This window comes from Octodon degus, unplaced genomic scaffold (assembly GCF_000260255.1).
Source record: "Octodon degus isolate 3935 unplaced genomic scaffold, OctDeg1.0 scaffold00132, whole genome shotgun sequence".
Classification (NCBI taxonomy): domain Eukaryota; kingdom Metazoa; phylum Chordata; class Mammalia; order Rodentia; family Octodontidae; genus Octodon; species Octodon degus.
This window is the reverse complement of record NW_004524708.1, coordinates 366,550-386,453: the sequence shown is the minus strand read 5'-3', so window position 1 is coordinate 386,453 and position 19,904 is coordinate 366,550. Positions and strand designations below refer to the sequence as shown.

General features: G+C 52.7%; 1 protein-coding gene across 1 annotated transcript in view; it reads right to left on the bottom strand.

Moving 5' to 3' along the window:
* Positions 1-5,964: 5,964 nt before the first annotated feature.
* Tspan14 (tetraspanin 14) overlaps positions 5,965-19,904 on the bottom strand; it is a 52,526-nt gene continuing 38,586 nt past the window's right edge. Inside the window, exons 3-9 of the mRNA XM_004641216.2 lie at positions 17,581-17,631; positions 16,424-16,570; positions 14,127-14,297; positions 12,359-12,484; positions 11,256-11,300; positions 9,160-9,279; positions 5,965-7,448 (exon numbers count right to left, since the gene is read on the bottom strand). Coding sequence (XP_004641273.1) covers positions 7,377-7,448; positions 9,160-9,279; positions 11,256-11,300; positions 12,359-12,484; positions 14,127-14,297; positions 16,424-16,570; positions 17,581-17,631 — 732 coding nt within the window. The 3' untranslated portion in view covers positions 5,965-7,376. The remainder of the gene's footprint in view (positions 7,449-9,159; positions 9,280-11,255; positions 11,301-12,358; positions 12,485-14,126; positions 14,298-16,423; positions 16,571-17,580; positions 17,632-19,904) is intronic.

Here is a 19,904-nt window from a genome sequence, read left to right as displayed (position 1 = left end):
CTGACTTCAACTAAAGGTCTGGGAAGGAGCCCTGCCCCAGAGATGAAAAGGACACAAAGCACAGAACCCCCCTCAGCCCCATTCATCCCACCCAGACAGGGGGCCAACCTGGGCTTGCATCTTTTCAGGGACAGAGTTCGCAGTCCCTCCCGAAGAGCACTCCAGTTCTTTCCATATTGCAGTATGCCTGTACTGTCACAGAACCAAACCACATCTAAAACCACAAGAAAACGTGATCGTCCAGCTGATAGATGAGTGGCCCCCAGCCTGGAGAATCTACACTCCTGCAACTCTGGCTGCTATGACTTGTATCTCAATGTCCCCCAAAGCCTCATGTGCTCATAGGGGGATTTCTGGCGCTGAAGCAAGGGTGTGAATACCGGGATTAAGAGTGCGATTAGAGCAGCCCACTGCCTGGTTTATCACTGCTCTGGGTGTGACTCACGGAAGGCCCACCCTAGTGTGGATGGCACCGCTCAAAAGGCTGAAGCCTGGATGAGAGATAAAAGGGAAGGGCAGCTGCCGCTGCCTCCTCCTGCCTGTTCTTCCCTGACCTGTTTCTCCTGTGATGCCCCTCTGCCGTGCCACCCTGCCTCAGACCTAGCTGGTGAGAGACTGAACCTCCACAACAGTGAGCCAAAATAAACCTTTCTCCTTTAATTTGCAGTGTCGTACCTTGTACCAGGGGCAAGTAAGGAAACTAAGACGCCTGGCTGCCTCACAGAGCCCAGTAAGCTGAAGTGGGTAGCCAGAGGGAAGGAGAGAACAATGTGGGTCAAGGGAGGAGAGCTGTCACCCTCCCCTTGCTGTCCCCTTGCTGTCCCCTCAAGCCAGTTCCCATGGTTTCAGTTTTCTCCAGGCACACAAGCAACAACAGAGGACCTGCCCTGGTGTCACCCACACCCCGTGGTCCTGCCTCAAAAGAGAGGTGGGTGTCTGGCCCTCTTGGGCAGTCCCAGAACTTCCCTGGGCCACTTTCTCTTCACCAGGCTCAGTCACTGTCATTCACTGTCCTTACAGCTTTCAAAAGGTGTCAAGGCACACAGGCCCTGCTGCCCCAGCTTCCAGCCCTGCTCTGCTCTGCCTCTGAACCCTCTTACTGTTCTTCCTCGGCCCCAGGGCTTCCTTTGGCAGCCACTCTGGCACCATACTGCTATTTAGGGGGAGGAAGCAGGGGAAACCCCTGTTTGGGCAGGATCCACACTCCAAAAAAGGGACAGGCTCCCCTCTCACTCCCATACCCCATAGTACAGGGAACTGAGAGCTTTAACTCTGAATTCCCTGCAGGGCTAGATGCCTTCCATCTGAAGAGATACACCTGAGCTGTGTGACATGCAACCCAGACAGCTCAATCTACTGGCAACTGGCAACTACAAATAAAATCCCTTGGGCTGGCCAGATAGCTCAGCATACTAAAGCGCCTGCTTAGGCAGAGCACAGAGACAGGGGTTCAATCCCCAGCATGCAGTGCTGGCCCTGCCCCAGCTGAGACAGCGATTGAGACTGGGCAGGGTGGCATGCACCTGTAATCCCAGCGCTTAGGAGGATGAAAACAGGAGAATCACTACAAGTCCAATCTACAGAGCAAGACGCTGTAGACCCTGTACTAAATCCACTCAATGAGCTCAAATAACTTTTAAATCATTTTTTTCTTCTTTTTTTTTAGCTGTTTGGGGGCTAAAAAAAAAAATCCCTTTAGCCCCTAAACTCTGTTAGTAGTAGTGGGAGTAGGGCTCCAGTAAATACTCTGGATCTATGTTACATGGTTCACACATTTCGCTTAACACTAAAACAACCTCCCAAGAAAGGGGTAGATTATTACCTACAAAATAAAAGGCTCACGTCCTTCCCCATACATCAGCCCTGGTCCAGCAGAAAGCACCACCCTAGTACTAAATACTGCCTCACTAAACAAGAGCCACCTCCCCGGAGAGCTCCCTTAGCAGGCTTTGCTTATAAACCCTCGGAGGTAATGCCAATAACCAAATAGTGCGAGAGCAAACCCTGCACAGGCCTGCAAGGGTCACCCCCAGGGGCACACTGGCAAGGGCTACAGCACCTCCCCCACACCTCACAGGACCACATCTCCCTGCCCCTGGTCAGCGTCACCCCCCGCAGAAGGCTCCTAGCACGTGCAAGGCAGACTGGTCCCTCCCTCTGCCCCAGGTGACAGAGACACTGCGGAAGGCAGAGCAGGAGCAAAGGAAACTGGATGCTGCTAAGGTCACCAAGCCACTTGGATCAAACCAACCCTGAAACTCATCACCTCCAGACTTTCCAGTTTCCTGGCCAAAACCCTCCCCTCACTGCCAGGCCAGTTTGAACTGGGTTTTGAGTTACCTGTGACTGAACATGCCCTCCTGGTATGACAGCAAGGTCCCCTGGCTCATGGCACAGCCCTATCGGGGCAGTGTGACCGTGTGACTGTCCCATAGATGGGCACACTCAGTAAGACTAACACAAGGGTGCTGTCCTTTGAGTGAAGACCTAGAGGCCCTTTCTGGAAGATTTTCAATGGTGCCTCTGGGCACCCAAAGATACTCCCCACTCTATTTAGATTACTTTTATTTATGTATATTTTTAAAAGATTGGTTTAAGTTATTTGAGATGGTGAATTACAGTCCGAGGTGGTAATTTATTCTGGTAGTTAGGAAGCAATGCTTTGGAAGCCCTGCTGGTGTGTAACATGCAGAGCACGGAAGAAAGCTGAGCGAAGAAGTAACTGCCTCTGACCCTTGGTAAGAGCGCCTACTTCTGCTCCACAGCTGGGATCCCACCACACGCAACTTTTCAGAACAGCATCCACTCAAACACATCCTAAAATGCTTTTCTCCCAGTGTCACACAATCCCAGGCCCATGATGCCCATTTGACCTTTGCCTGAGAAGAAACACGGTTTCACTGCCTGGAGAAGAAAGGCCAGAGCTCAGCACAGAGGTAGATCCTGGGTCCAAGAGTGAGCCCTGGGTGGCTGGGACAGAAAGGGCGGATACCAGGCCACGGACATTGTCCCTTCCTCTGGTGGGATCACCATGACACTTAAGAACAAAACACTCCAAGCTTCTCAGAAGTGGCAGCCTGGTCCAAAGGCAGCATCTCTCCCAGAAGGAAGGAATGTCAGGCACCAGCTCAGGTGTGGCTATGACACTTGGGGTTTCCATGGGCCCTTGGAGCTGGGGTGCAAGGGGCAGAAGGGCCAGGATTGAAGTTCTGGGTGAGTTTCAGGACCACCAAGACTAGAAGGCACTAGAAGGTCCTGCAAATGGATGGATCTCTGGCTCCTTGGAGAGAACGGCACTGCAGGAGGCCATCTGCCCTGGCCTTGTCCTCTCAGAGGTCAGAGACTTAAGAAACTCTACCAAGACTCATCATGGGCACAGATCTCTACAGTTCAGGTCAGACAACAACCCCACTGCCTGGGAACAAATGGGGCATTGTGACTTGCAAAAGCCCCAACCACAAAGGCCACACCCTGCTCCTGCTCCCTGGTCATCTGGTACAGTGAGGGTTGTCCACTAGTGGGTACCAGGCTGACACCTGGGTAGGGATCTCAGGTGCTGAAAACACTCAGGACCTCCCCTTTCTGCAGGTCTGGGCAGTTCCCAATGCCTTTGAAGCCATCAGATGGTCCTTCACCTACAGCCCCAGCAGCTTATGTGGACTATCCCCTTAAAAAGTCTGTCTTGGGGCTGGTGAGATGGCTCAGCGGTGTAAAGCACCTACTTAGAACAAGCTTAGCAAAACACAGGGACTGCGGTTCAATCCCCCAGCACCACATCCCAGCCAGGCCCGCCCCCTGGTGGGCTGAGCTGGCCACACACACACACACACACACACACACACACACACACACACACAATTTAAAAAAAAAAAAAAGTCTGTCTTGTCCCATAGGGCCATCAGAGAACCCTCCACAGGGTTGGGGAGCAGGAGTGTGGCCCTTCCTACAACCCGTTTTTGGAAAGAGGCAGCTCCCACAAGGCAGGGAGCAGCCTGGTACAGCTTGGACTTGAAAAAAAAAGATAAGCCACTAGCCACTGCCCAGCCCTAAAGCCCCTGGCCCAGAAAAGAGGCTGAGCTCATTGGGGCAACAGTGCAAGTTCCCAGGGGTTCCCCAAATGAACTTGACACCCAAACCCAAACACAGAGAAGAAATCAACACTTCCACATTTTCCAAATGCCTGTGGACCTGCCAGAGCCCAGTGAGCCACAGACCTTCAGGGTCTGGCCTGCCCTGCTGGGTGTAGCAAAGGCCAACTTGCTTTAGTCTTCAGGGCTAGAAGGCACTATGCATCCTGTTTCTGCAGCAGAAGGTGGTTCTAGGACTTCTCTGGTTTAAATCCAGTCCTTCCAAATCTTCAACAGCAATTCACTTTTCTGAGCCTTATTTTGGCATGAAAATGGCCTCCTCAGAGCTGTTCTGATGAGTTTATTAATGCTAGAGACTGAGTATTTCCTGTTCTAGAAGGTTCTGGATCCACTGTGTCAGTGCTATGGCTTCTTATCCCTTGGGGGATGCACACCAGAGGCTCTGGAGGAGAGCCTGAGTCTCAGGAGCAGAGTATGCAGGAGCAGCCCAAAGCTTTAGAGGCCACAAAGGCCCAAGGGCTGACAAGTGGTCAGATGAAGGGAGCTGAGCGTAGGAGCTGTGGAGGGGTGCAAGCCACCTAGGAGAGAAAGGGAGGGCACCAGGGCCACAGCTAGCCTTCAGGATGGGAAAGAGAGATCTGTAGCCTGAGAACTGCAGCACCATCCTGAAAGGAGGTGGGCAGGGCTCACAGGAGGCTGTGAGGAGCCTGGAGCTGAGGAAAAGGGCACAGGTCACAGGCTGGTCTGCCCCATGGGGGTCAGAGGGGACATCCAGGGTCTGTGCAGTATCCAGATGGTGACTGTGAGGTCAGCACTTGTTGGAAAGCACACTTGCACAATCTTCTGTTCCTCTTCTTTCTACAATCAGCTGTTCAGTCACACAAGATGGCCTGAAAGCTTGATAAACCAAAAGTGAGGGGGCTGGGAGATAGCTTGGCGGTCTAAGCGCCTGCCTGGCAAGCACAAGGACCTGGGTTCAGTGCCTGGAACCACATGCCATGTCAGCTCCAGAACCTTGGGTGTGCTGTACTGGCCACTGAAATGGAATAATTCCAGTGCTGGGAAGGCTGAGAAAGGAGAATCACTATGAGCTGTGTAGTGAGCCCTGTACCAAATAGTCGCCTTGTTTGTTTTTGGTCTTTTTTTTTTTTTTTTAACTTATTTTACTGTATTTTTTTAGTTGAATTATTTTTTAGGGGAGGTTTATTTTTTGGTTTTGGTGCTGAGGACCAAACCCAGGGCTCCCAGCTTGCAAGGCAAGCATTTTTACCAGAGCCAAATTCCCAGCCCTGCCCTATACCAGATAAATAAAAGAATTAAAAAAAAAAAAAAGTGAGCCCGACACCAGAAGTCATGGTCAGACACCCCTAGGACACAGGAAGAGCCTTGAGGGCCATTCAGCCAGTCTTCTGTGTGAGAAGGGACGGCAGGCTCTGGGGCCTTTGATGCCAACACACTGGTAGGACGGCCTGTGGCCACAGTGCTCCAGGGGCCCCGACCCTTCCTGCTCTCCTGTCACCAAGGAGCCAGGAGTCCAGGACACACTGGTGACTGTGTGAGCACACTGTTCACACTCCAGCTCCGGGTCCCAAGCTCCTTTTCCTGCTTAACAGCGCTGCCTGCAGCTGAGCAGAGCCAAGTGAAAATACTGCTCCCTCGAGCAAAGCTCCTCCAGCTCCACATCCAGCTGTAAGCCAACTGGCCCCAGTAGCCTGGGCTGGAGGGTAAATGGAATTGAGGTCAGTGTGCCAATGACAGACTGCTCCTACCGCTTGCGATCCTGACGGTCTTGTCACCCCAATCCCAGTGACTTCCCTGGCAGATGGATTTGCTACCAAAACCCTTAATAGGGATGCAAAACAAAACAGCCAAACAGCAGTGTTAATATAAAGATATATTCCATAAAAGTCTGGCAGTCAGAGAGAAGCTGCACACTTTTCTAAAAACACAAGCATTCTTCTTCCTCTAGTCTACAGAGAACTGTTAAAAACAAAAACAACAAAAAAAGAAAACAAAAATTACAATGCCATCATCATCATCATCAAGAAACACCCTCAGCGTCATGAGTATGCACCACATGAGTGTGTAATTGTGGCCAGTGACTTGGCCCCCCACCCGGGAGGGCAGACTGGGAAAGCATGGAGCCCAGCCAAGGATGAGGATGCCTGTGGCCATGCCTGGGGCACTGTATCCAAAGTGAGCCCCAAGTGGCCAGGACAGGAAGGAACGACAGAGACCAGCTAACTGGCAGGGATTCACCACAACATTTAGGAATGCAACACCCCAAGCTTCCCAGCAATAGTGGCCTGGCCCTAGCTAGGGCAATGTCCTTCTCCCAGACAGTGCATAACAGGCACCAGCTCCAGTGTGGCTGTGAGGTCTGCAGAGGGTTTCCACAGGCCTTGGGGCTGGAGCTCCCTGGGGCACCAGGAGAGGGAGGGCTGGGATTCAAGTTCTGGGTGACAGTTTCAGTAGCACCAAGACCAGGAAACAGTGAGGCCAACAGGGGCGGTGGAGGGCGTGGGGTCATGGAGGAAGGCGACAGCGTGGTCTAGAGAGGGTGTATAGGTGGCTCTAAGACACTCCACGGACACCGTGTAAGGCTGCTGAGAGGAAGATGCCCGAGGAAAGCAGGAGGAAGGCCGGCCTGCTGTGAGGGCACTCTTACTGCTATAAATAAACTATGTACACTAGCAATGGGAAAGCCAGCTCCCAGAAGGGCCAGACTCCAGCCCGCCTGATGCCCTGGGCTTAATGCTGTGGACACAGAGGCCGCTCTCACCTCCCTCATGCAGGGCCTGCCGGGCCCTAGTCATGCCCGGCCCAGGCTCACTTCATGGGACTGGGAACCCCTACCCCAACACCTGACCTTGAAGCAGGGCAGGCCCCAAGCCACTGGACCTGACAGGGGAACCCGTTCTCGCTTGCTTGGCCCCAGTCCACCCTCCAAAGATGTGGCTGCCTGTGAGCTCAGGAAGTGGTGTAAGGAGGGGCACCCGCAGATGCCCTTGGGCTCCAGGGTGCTGAGTGAAGCCTTCTGTGCAGCCATGGGAGTCCCGACGTCGGTCCCTCAGTGTCACTACCACATAGGAAGACACATAATCTAATGGGTGGAGCCGGGTTGCGATCTGGATTTCAGGCCTGTTGCAGAGGTCCTGGGTCTTCAGCACCAGCAAGCAGGAGCACAGAGGTCACTCATGCTGCTGCCGAAGACAGCACTAGCAACCTCCGCTGCTAGCACAGGCTGGCTACAGTGAAGGCTTGACCTCCATGACGCGGCTGGGCTCCTCAGAAGTGGTGACCCGCCTTCACTGCCTCAATGTCTGAGATCAGGGTCCTCGCCAGAAAGATACCAAAAATCTGCAAGCAAAGGGAACTATCAATGACATCAGCAGGGCCAAAAGGCAGAGGACAGGAATAGGGGCAAGCTGAGGACACTCCCTGCATGCAGGCCCCTTGCCCTCCCTGTGAGGACACAGGACACATGGAGAGCAATTCTGGAGCAAGCAGCCAAGCACAAAGAAGCCACCAATAGGAGGTGAGCCCATGGCTTAGAAGAGCCACATGCAAGCTCCACAGAGTAGAAGGGCCCTGGGCTCCACCTCGAACCCTGGTGAGCAGTTCATGGACCACAGAATGGTGCTAAGCCTAAAGTAACAGCCCATCCCACCTGGTTCCAATTCCTGATAAATCCCCAGTATCTCCTGCAAACCTGGAATCCACCAGAAACCAAAGCCACCCCTACTATTGACTGTCGCTCATATGAAGATGTAGCCTGAACTTGCTGAAGCAGGAGTGAGGCTTTCTCCTCTGCGCTGACCAGCATGAGCTTGGGAACCTTTGATGCTGGTTTGGTCTTTTCCCTTTGTAATTCTTGCTGTGGTTTGGAACTGACCAGCCAATCTTTCTCAAGTTTGATTTCTCTGCCTGCTTTTCAGGAGTGTTTCTCCTTTCCCCCTCTATGCTTCTCTCTGCTCCATATACCACGCACTGTGTAGTGAAGAGGAAGCAGGTGGGGAAGCTGAGACAGGGTTCCACAGGTCCCTCCAGGCTGGACCAGAGTTGGATACCATCAGAGCATCTGTGTTCCACAGCACAAGGCATCTGGATTGGGGAACTGTCAGAGGCCATGAGCAGCACTGCAAACACAGCCTGTTCCCTCATGTCACTGAATTCCTGACTCTCAGGAGGACACTGACAGCAATGTACCTAGGCTTCACTGCCCCTCTGCCACCAACATCCTTCCATATGAAATCTAGGTCAGGGCTGCGGAGATAGCTCGGAAGCCTAAGCGCTTTCCTGGCAAGTGCAAGGACCCGGGTTTGGTCCCCAATACCACATGCCATGCCGGCTCCAGAACCCCAGGTCCACTGTGCTGACCACTGAAACCAGGTGTGGTAGCGCACATTTATAATTCCAGCACTGGGGGAAGCTGAAGCAGGACAATCACTATGAGTCTGAGCGGCGTAGCAAGAACCTGCACCAAATAATTTTTTTCCAAATAAATGATTTTTTAAAAATTAAAAAAAAAAAAAAGAAAAAAATTTGGGTCAAATGAACACAAGGGCAGCCTTGCTGGAGAAAGACTCACATGGGAAGCAGTCAGGGGCTCCTGTGAACAGGAGTACTGCCTGAGATGTGTGCCAGTGACAGGAAGGAGCAGCTCCTAAGGAGCCATGGGGATCTAAGCCTTGGGCCTTCTTCCAGCCCAGCTGACCACAGGGTCAACTTTCATTCCAATGCACTTACCATCCCCTTAAAGCTTGCTGCCTCCACTCAGCAGCAAGGACTCCAAAGCGTATGGCAGCCCAGCCAGCACATACACAACCCAAGCTCCACTCTTGAAGCCTGCTGGGCCTTCGCAGCCCGTTCTGAGCCTAGGCTCTCCACATATGACGTTTGTGGGAATCATGATGCTAAATGTGTGCATGTGCATACACACACGCATGCACACAGCCTAGACATGCAGTTTCTGATGGACACCTGAACTGGACAAGCATCCTGTTTAGGCCAAATGGTTGGAAATAAAAAGCAATGTGCCCGCCCAGTCCCACAGGTACCTAGAACCTACCTGCAAAAGCGAAATGGCGAGGAAGACGCCAGCCACGATGTAGATGTTCCTCGGCAGCCAGCCCTCCAGAGCCGGGATGCAGCCCTTTGTAAAGATGAATTCATCCCACTTGCTCTTCAACTACAGAGAGATACACACTGGCCTGAGCCTGCAGCACACAGACTAGTTCCCTGGACAGGGCAGTGCAAACCTCATAGGAACGAGGCTCCAGGGCAGGGGCTAGGGACAGTCAGGACTCTCGGCCCCAGCCCTGTCACACCAAATGCTCTCTGCCTTCATCTGGGGCCTTTCTGTTTGGGCCTCCAGGGAGTCAGAGACACTCCCAGGCCCTTTAGGATGGGTTCTGGAAGTGAGGAGGAAGATGTACCTCTGAAGGGAGAAACAGGTAACGGAGATCTCAAGTGTGGGGACAGTGGTTCCTTGGGGAGTATTTCCCCCAGGAAAGCCTGGCTCCAGGGAACAGCCAGGTGGTGATGGCCATCGGCCCACCAGCTCCCTCCTCCGAAGCCAGCCCCTGGTTACAACCACTAGGTACACAAGGCCTGAGTTCCAGCCCACACTCATGCCTACCCACCCCATACAGCTCAGAGCCAAGCCCCTTTCTGTCCACCTCCTCCATATTGATAGATGGACATGCATTCCTTCTGGCAGCTTTATGGGCTGGCCTCCTGCCCCATTCATATGTGCCCTGTTAATCCCCAGGACCTCAGAATGTGATGGTATTAGTCTGGACAGAGGTCATAACAGTGGGTTCTGATCCAGCGGGGCTGGTGTCCTTACAAGAGGGATCAGGACAAAGGCACAGACATCAGCCTCATGAAGACACAGAAAACCTGGCACAGAGCCTCCTCCTCAGCCCTCAGAAGAAAGCCATCCTGTGGACACAACAACCTTGGGCCCTCAGCCTGCAGCACTGTAGGAACAGGTTTCTGTTGGTTAGGCCACCCAGGCTTTGGAAAACTAACAGAAGGGGCAACATGACCCGAAACCCAGGAAGCTCAGCTCAGACAGTTGTAGGTCTGTCTGGGCTGCCATAGCCAAAGGCCACAAGCTGGACAGGTGAGACAACAGAAACGTGTTTATCACTGCTCCAGGGGCTGGGAGGGCCAGCAGCAATGTGCTCTGGCTCACAGAAGATGCCTCCACTATGTCCAGCCTCTACTATGTCCGCACGCACACAGCCAGGCCTCAGGGACTGCATCTCATCCACCCAACAGCTGCCTTATGGTCTAATCACCTCTCAAAGTCCCATGTTCAAGAAGCCATTACACCAGCAATTAGGGCTCACTCTATGAATTGGGGATGGAGGTACACTCAAGTCAGTCCTGGAGTGACTGAGGAAGGACTCTTGAGGGTCCCAAGCTGCCCACACACATCCTCATGCCCACAGCCAACAGGATGGTTCCTGCAGAGTCCCCAAGCTGTCCCTTTCAGGACTGCATTATGCATATCAGAGGCCACCAGAGTAAGGACTAGAGGGGGGTGCTGGGCAATGTCTGTTTCTTTGGGGTGGGGTCTTGCTTATCTTAACATCTAAGCACCCTCTCCCTGTGGCCTGAGGGAGCCCCACGAATTCTAAGCCAGCCCCAGCTGTCTCCCACCTATCACTACTGCCTCCTTGGGCAAACAGGTCAAGTCACACTCTCCACAGCATCACCAAGCACCCCTTTAAGGAGTCTATTGCAAACAAACTTTGGACTGGGGTGATAGCACAGCAGCATAAGCGTCTGCCTGGCAAGTACAAGGTCCTGAGTTCGATCTCTGGTACAAAAAAACCCCACAATCTCTGTTTCCCAAAACTTTTGACCTCCCACTCTAACGCACCAATGGGTAAATGTGAGGACTGGAGTCAGAGGGCTTTAGATCTGTACCCAGCCCTGCTCCTGGAGGTTTTGCTGCCAGCTCAGCAGCCAAGCATGTGGTCCTAGGTGCCAGTCAGCTGGCTCCCACCTTAAATGATACATTTGAGTTACCCTCCCCTCATTTCTCACTCCAATCTGTGCTTCTGCTAAGCCAGGACTGGACTATAGGAAATAAAAACCTGAACAGCTGTCACCCTACAGAACCCTCAAAGTTATGTGCACTGGGGTGCTCACCTGAATCCTGACGTCATATCCACACTGTGTGTTCACAACTTTTTGCTGTAAGAAAAGTAGAAAAATAAGCCACATTTATCCTTTTGAGAAGCTGGCAGTTGGAGGCCCCAGAAAAACCACACCCCAGCACCAGCAGGCCTGTGCAAGTGCCACCACTGCGTACCCCTCCAACCATGGCAGCAGCAAATCCTTCAACCCAGTCTCCAGCGCAACGCTCTGCCTCCAGGGCAGGGAGCAGATAGTGGGCTGCGAAGGCGCAGGCACGGCTCTATTTCTGAGCAGCACAGATACTCAAGTGTGAGCTGCACACGCCTCGCATGGGGCCCAGAATCCTACCCTTCTGACTTTCAACCAGCTACAGCTCGGGTGCTGGATGGCACCCCAGGGTCCACGTGTCAAAGGCCTGGTCCTGGATGGCACCTGAGGCCCCAGAGCCTAGTAGGAGGCCCTAAAGTCGCTGTGCCCTCGCAGGGGCGGCAGGACCCTGGCCCTCTCTCCTCTGCTTCTTGGAGAGGAAGCATGCACTCTGCTCTGTGATGTGCTCCCCACTATCCCTCTTCACCCAACCAGAGGCCCATTGTGGCCCAGAACCCTAAAACTCTGAGCTCAGGTCACTCTAAGTATTATCTAGGCATTTCCTTATAAGGATGGAAAGCTAACACAAACGGCTTTAAAAAGCTCAAAGCCTGGCACCTCATACACAACAGGGGGACCAGACCTTGCCCAGGCAGTGGACGTGGTGTTCTGAATGCTCAGAGCACCAGGCATCAAAACACCATGCGGACAGCTGACAGGGGCTGGTTCTGCTCAGGCTCCATTCAGGCAAAATCCACCCCTCCTTGTGGGACAATGCCCCCCAAGAGCCCAATTTCTGGAACCCCAAGGACCTGAACCTTAGACCAGGAATGAAAACAGATGAAGGAGAAAAAATACAAAATAATGTTCTACCGTGGAGACTCTGCGGAAAGTGCGGCACCCCACAGCCACTGGGAACTGCTCTGAGCTAGGTGTGCCTTTCCTCCTAACTTTGCTGGTGACCCATATAATGGACACAATGCACCAGTATCCCTGTGACTGCCCAGGACCCAGAGTGGCTGACTCACCGCAGGGTCCGGCACACAGCAGGAGAAGGGCACCCCACACTTCTCGCGGCTGTAGCTGGCTCCGCTGCAGTTGAAGTAGACATTGAGGTCCCAGTCCTCAGGGCCGTAAGCCCCACAGCAATGGTTCTGCAATCACAAATGTCCACAGCCAGCCATCAGTGACCTGGGGCAGAGCCAGGGTGCCTAGCACAAGGCAGCAGTCAGGTGTGGTTGGGCCAGGACACCCCATCCACAGGAACTGAGGACCACCCTGCACCCCACACGCACAAAGATGCTGCCAGTACTGACAAACAGGCGGCTCCTGAAGTAGACTCTGGCCTGGTCCCCAGTCTCCGTCTAACCCCCAGGGCCGGATGCTCCCTTCCTCCCACATCCTCCAGCCTGCCCTCCTGTTTTCTGAAGCCCTCCTGTGCAGATGTATCCTCTCCTATAGGAGGGAACCCCTAGGAAGCAGCAGGCCTCGTCCCAAAAGAACTTTATATTGACCCCAGTGACTCTTTTGGCTCTTTACAAAGAGCTGCTGAGTGTCCCACCAGAACAAGAGCTGCAACTGAAGCAAGCAGCGATGCGTCTGTCTCTGCCCCTCCTGGGGCCTCTGTCCCTGCTCCCACCACTTGATGTGGAGATAAAGCAAGACTCCCACCCAAAAGCATTGCTGTGAAGAAACACACTGTCCACTATAGGGGCACCCGACCTAAGAGCCCAGACCTGCCCTTGAGGCTGATGTGGCAGACAGAAGTCACAGCAAATGACCACACACAGGCGTATGTTTTCAGTGTCTTTTTTTTGTCCCACTATTTTTTAAGATAAAACTCTACCTTCCTAGGCCAGCTTTCTAATGATTACCTACTGTGTCTCCCCAACGAGACTCACTCACCCCCTAACTCTTTTTTTTTTTAATTTTTTTTTAATTATTTATTTGTGGGGGGTGTGTGGCCAGCTCAGCCCACCAGGGGGCGGGGCTGGCTGGCATGTGGTGCTGGGGGATTGAACCGCGGTCCCTGTGCTTTGCTAAGCTTGTTCTAAGTAGGTGCTTCAGACCACTGAGCCATCTCACCAGCCCTCACCCCCTAACTCTTACAGAAGTTTCTGAGAGGATGAGGCAGTGGAGAAGGCTGCACTACAATGAGGAAACACAGTGGAAACACCTTAACCCAGGGCCATGCGAACTCAGAAAGGGGACTGGTACCAGACAGAAAAGCAGCAGTAAGAGACAAGGAGGCCCTGCACCAGTGAGCAGCATCAGCAGCATATATGGACGGACTCTGCTCACATAGACAGGTTTTGCTAGAACCCGTGATAAGTAAACCGAGAGCAAGTCAATAGTAACCAAAGAGTGGGGCATAGTTATTTTTAGAGTATTCTATTCTAGTTCACTTTCTTCCCAGAAATAAAGTGTTTAAGGAATATCAAGTGCTTAAGGAAGCTGGGATCCTGGCACAGGATGGCGTGGTAGGGCTCAGATGGCTGTGGTCCAGGCTCCAGGGCTGCTCAGCCCCTGGGGACGTGTTCCAGAGGCCAAATCCCACAGCAGAGGAAGCTCTGCCCTCTCCTGCAGGTAGGGGAAAGTCCCAGAGGAAGAGGACAGAAATAGCCACGGAGGGGGGCACATGTGCTTTGCTCCAGGACCCCGAGAAGGCCTTGGGGGTGCCTCCTGGGGTACCACCAGACCACCAACAGTGGGCAGAACCACAATAACCTGAGACAAGGCCAATGTATGTGGCACTGCAGGCAGCAGGCCACTAGGGAGCCAGCTGGCGGCACTTACAGCCCTCTGCAGAGAATCGATGAGGTTCTGTAGATCGATGTCATCCCGATAGGATCTGATGTTGCTCTCGAAGAATTCCCGGAAGCGGTCCCTTACCCAGTCCTGAAACAGGAAGGCTAGCACAGCGCCCGCCAGTTCCAGGAAGAAGATGAGCACGATGGCACCACAAAACTGTGGAGACAAAGGCCTGCGTCACCACGCCACCAATCCAACCTGGCCCAGAACACTCCAACCCAAACCCACCACTACTACAAAGAGCACGGGTTGTGCACACAAGACCCCAAGTGAGCCCAGGGATGTCCCACTGTTAGGGAGGGATCCCCGGCAACTCTGTCCCCTCGGTAAGTGGCAGCAGCCAAGTCACTTGCAGCACAGGTGGAAATAGGAAATGTGTGGGGTCGGAACAGACTTCACCCAGCTGCCACGCACCTCGGAGGACACAGCCCTGCTCCACAAGGAGAGGAAGGCTGCATCTTGGAGCAGAGTAGCTCCTCACCCCTCTGTCCATACTGCCAGCTGCTTGTGGACAGAGCTTGCTCCAGGCACCGAGTAGCCACGTGCCGCCTACAGACAACCACTTATGTCCCTAGAAATCCCACCTGTTTCCCCCACTTTAGGGACAAAGGAACTGAAGACCTCTCTGGTGCACTCTTGCCTCAGGTCACCTGGGTTCCTAGCAGGACTCTCACACTCTCAGAGGTGCCACTGTCACCAGCAGTACATGTCACAGCACTGGAGGCCACAGAAATCTTTCTCAAAGCATGGCTGCCTGCAGCCATAAGTGGGGGTGTGTGCTCCAGGCCCTTACAAAGCCACAGGTCCACCCCATGCCACTGAGGTGCCGCCACCTGCAGCGTCTGTTTTCACAGCCTCCAAAGACACTGGGCAGCTTTGCCACAAGTACAATTGGGGAGGAGGCTTTCAAAGTAAGAGAAAAATCAGGAGCAGGCACTTACATGCCCATGCAGACACACTAGGCCAGACACTAAACATAGCCTTTTAAGAGGGGAAAAAACACATGCTTTGCTTTTTAAATTATGCCCAGAAAAGGTTTGACCTAATAAACTCAACAAATAATACACTGTGAAAAATGATGCATTTTCCACACCAGGTACTATTTAATTTTAACTAAGTGCATTTAAAAACGCACTGGTCTCTAAATATACAACTAAGTCCTGAAGCAGCTTGTAGTTCTGCCAGGAAATTAGGACTCCGCGCTGCAAGTCCAGATTCATCCATCCCAGAGGAGGGAAGTGATCTGGCAACATCTTTTGATTTTTGGACAAGAAAGGCAACGGTGAGCAGCACACAAACAGCTCCTTTAGAACTTGTGAGGGCAGATAAAAGGCCAGGCAGGCCTTCCTGCCCCAGAGCCAAGGACAGCTTTCTATTTCCTCATGCCTCTTCCATTGCCTTCTGCGGATACTGCAGTTTTCAGTGTAGAGATCTTTTACTTCCTTTGTTACAGTGACCTCTAACTATTATTATTATTATTTATTTTTTTGGATACTATTTTGAAAGACATGGTTTCCCTAATTTCTCAGTTTTGTTATTTGTGCATAGGAATGCTACTGATTTGTAAGTGTTGATTCTGTATCCAGCAAGGCTACAGAGTCTGGTTATTAAATCTTGGAGACTTAACAGTGGAGTTTTTCAGGTCTTCTATGAAGAGAATCATGTCATCTGTGAACAATGATAATTTTACTTTTTCTTTTCCTCTCCTTACTCCTTTTATTTATCTCTCTTGCCTAATTACTTTGGCTAATGTTTTCAGAACTATTGAATAAGAGTGGTGATATTAGACATCTTTGTCTTGCTCCTGATTTTACAGCGAAGTCTTTCTGGTTTTGTCCATTTAGTATGATGTTGGCTGTTGGCTTGTCATAGATGGCTTTTATCAGACTGTAAGTCATACTCTCAAAATCGTTACACAGATGTCATGCAATCCCAGTCAACAGCGTACCTCACAAAACTAAAGAATTCCTGTAATTCATTTCGAACTAAAAGAGATGCAGAATGCAAAAGTAATTCTGGGCAGGGGCAAATTCCCTATGATGAATGTGATCATCATGTATGCCTAAAATATACCAATAAAATTAATTAGTTAAAGAAAAAGGCAAGGGAGGAGTGGGCACCTGCCAGCTCCTTCTGCAGGGGCTGAAAACCAGAGAGGTCAGCTGTCTGGTATGAGGCGCCAAATCCTGTGGACTTTTCCTAACCCTCCTTCCACAAGGCAGCAGGGTGCCAGGGCCCAGTCCCTGCTCACCACCCACAGAGCCCCACTCTCGGTCACTCACAAACTTGAGCAGGCAGATGTTCTCCCGCAGAGCCCCTACGCAGCCAGCAAAGCCCAGCGTGAACATCACCACGCCCACCATCAGAACCAGCACCACCGGGTCAATGCCATGCAACTGGGTCACTCGAGTGAGGTCAGACAGCACACCCTGTGAAGAGAGCAGCTGTCAGGCGTGAGGGCACACGCAGGCAGGAGGGGCTCACAAAGCCCTCCATGAGCCCCCTGGAGCCCCCGCCGCCTCCCCAGAACCCTGCTCTCCATGGGCTCTAAGTGCTCACTCAAGGAAGGCAGCCACTGCCCTACTGCCTACAACACCATTGGCCACATGCATTCCTGAGCACTTAGGGAGACTGAGCAGCTGGACCTGCATCTGTGCACGTTTTAACTAATAAAAAACATAAATGCACATAATAATAGGTGGTTGGTGGCCAGCATAAGGGGTGGTGTTCTTGACACTCCCAAGATAGGGCAAGTCATGGTGCTGCAGTACTGGAGGTGACCACACGGTGGTGCTGTGAGGTGGGGCCGCTCCAGCTCCAGGCCCTGCCGCAAAGGGACCCTGGGCCCTGTTCCTGTATTTGGGGCTGCACAGGACCCTTGGGAAATGCAGCCCTATCCAGGTCCTCAGAGCACTGCCAGGATGTGCAAATGCCTACGTGCTCCAGGACCTGTCTGGGGAAGGAAAGGCAGGCTCCTCAGAAGGGAAGGCCCAGGATGGCAGCTCTGCTTCACTTTCCTTCCCAGCTTGCTGTGTGCTCTGCTCTCCAACCCGCAGCGGTGAAGAGGGCACCTCTTTGCTGTGCTGACCAACAGTAAGGTCCCCCCAGACCACACAGCCCAGTTCTCCCTTCCCAGGCACAGAAACAACGCACGTGGCCTGGCTGTCAGAAGCAGGAGGGGTGGAAGGCAGCACCAGCCAGGCCCCCAGCTGCCCTCCAGCTCTGGGGTAGGAGTCTGCACCCTCCAAGCCCCACCTGGCCTGACTGGCTGTGAGCTGCTGAGCCCAGAGGTTCAGGAGTAAGCCGCCTAGGGCTGATTTCCGGACCCTCACAGCTGCACAGAAACACCTGTGTCAGGCACAGAATGGAGAGGACATTTAAAGCCAAAAGAATCTGTTTGGGCTACCTGAAACCCAGGACCCTACAAAGTCCCACCTACCTTTTCGCTCCATGCCCACAGCCCGACTCCGAGGAAGACAACTCCAGCCAACTGGGTACAAACAGGTGGGGAGAGAGAAGGAAAGTTAGGTCAGAAACTAGCAACATGAACATGATGTTCTTGCTGAGGTGTTTGCTTTTGCTTGTTTGTAGTACGAGAAACTGAACCCAAACCCTCCCCAGCCCTTTTTATTTTTGAGTCAGAGTCTGTCTCCAAGATGCCCTGGCTGGGTTCAAACTTGCAGTCCTCCTGCCTCAGCCTCTCAGTGCACTAGGATTACAGCCATGCACCACCATGCCCAGCAAACATGGTTCTGAGAGTCAAGTCCACTGCTAATGAGGCGCACTCATTTCTGTGTTCTGTTCTGTGGCAGCACCTCAGCCTAGCAGGCAGCACCCATTACCCCAAGGCAGGATGCAGAGGCTGTGCGGGTAACCAGGAAGGGCCTCAGAATTTCTGACAAACCCTTTCCACATCAGAGGGCTGCCCAACCCAGACAGCAGAGGTGAGGATCTCAGAGCAGACTGGGTTCTGAGGACTGTGGAGTAGAGACACAAGCCTGGGCCTCGTTTCTTGGCGCTCTGCATTTGGCCCCCACTCATCTCAGTGCATGTTCTGGTTAACAAGAAGCAGACTTCCTGAGGGTCATGCTACCACCTCCAAGGCTTCCAAGGCAGGCAGCACGGCAAGGAGAGTGGTGGGGCAGCAGACACATCTCTGTCCGTGTCTGCCTCCAGCCTTATACCCAGGTTCCATCTACAGCAAGCAAAGAAGCCACCCAGGCTGTTCATGGGCCAGCCCTGAGCCTCTTTACAGCAGCACTACTCTCCTCCACACAGGGCACATGGATGTCCAGGGAAAGCTGTGTCACTTGCTACTAGATGAGCCCAAGCCTGCACTGGACACTGAGCTCACTCAGGAGGAAGCGCCTGAGCCTGACCTCACCCCAGCAGGAGTTGTGGGGCAGCTCTGCTGAGCCAGGGATGACTTCTGTAAAGCCTAGACTTGTCAGGACCCTGCAAAAGAAGCCACCTCTTTTAATGGACCACTGACACCATGCTGGCATCTCCCTGCTACTTATCAGTGCCTCATTGTAAGTAATAGGATGGGGCTCCTCCAGGACTCTCATCCAAAGTCAGTCCTCAGGCGCCAGTGGTTCTGCCCACTTAATTCCATAGCTAGAAGGAAACGCCCAGCCTCCAGTGAAAGCCCCAGGGTCTCCACCTCTTCCAGATCACAGACAGCTCTCAGCAAACACCCTCACTTGTACAGAACTACAGAGGGCTCCCAGCTTCTTGCAGCTGGTTCTCAATGCACTGGCTAGACCTTCCCTCCCATGAAGAAGCCCACCAGAACCGATGCTGTGTGTCACAACACAAAGCAGAACACCAGGGACCAACATGGCAGGACTAACATGGCAGGCAGTGTGAAGAGCCTCAACCCACCCCCACCTCATCCATTCTTTTGCTCCTTGTCACTGATTCACAAATACTTTGAGTACAAGAATGAGGCCAAGCTGGCACATTTCTGGGCTGCTGGTACTTGGGCTCCAGTGGGTCCACTGTCCTTGTTCTGCCTACCACACCACACCCATTTCCTAGTTGATGAGATGAGGGGTACAGGCCACTTCCTCTCATCATCCTAAGGTTGCATAATGAAAAGTAGCTCACAAGCCTTCCTACACCTTCCTAACACTCCTCAGCCCCCAGTGACTGACTTCCCCTTTCCAACATGGAAGGTCATCTTATCTGACCTCCTGGGGGAGAAGTCAAGGTTTGTCTCCCCATCCTCCACCGTCAATGACACACCCAGCCCCTCCCCCAGCGCTGTCTAACTCCCATCATTCTTGGCTTCTCTTTCCAACCAACCAAGTACCAGTAACCTCAGGCTCAGTCCTGGGCCCCTTGCTCTGCCAAAACCCTCTGGATGACCTTTAGAGTCCCCTGACTTTAAATACCATCTATCCAAAGATTGTAGAGCCAGACCTCCAGCTTGGCTACACCCCTGGCCACACACCCTAATGCCTCTGCAGCTGGTCTACCTAATCAGTTTGAGGAGACTCAGCTCTTACCACACCCCAGGAAAGCCTGGGCCTACCAAGCCCGTCTGGCTCCTTCCCACCTTCTCAACTCCTCACAGCTCCCTCAAAGAGGAGACATCTACACCTGCAGCTTGCTGTCTCCTCTTGTATCCCACATTCAACCCTTGAGGACTCTTTCTTCTGGTTCTACCTTCAAAATAGGTCATGCATTCAACGGGTTTTCTTCATGATTCTGCTCTGATATGTCACAATCACCTGTTCAAGTCAGGATTTGTAGAAGCCT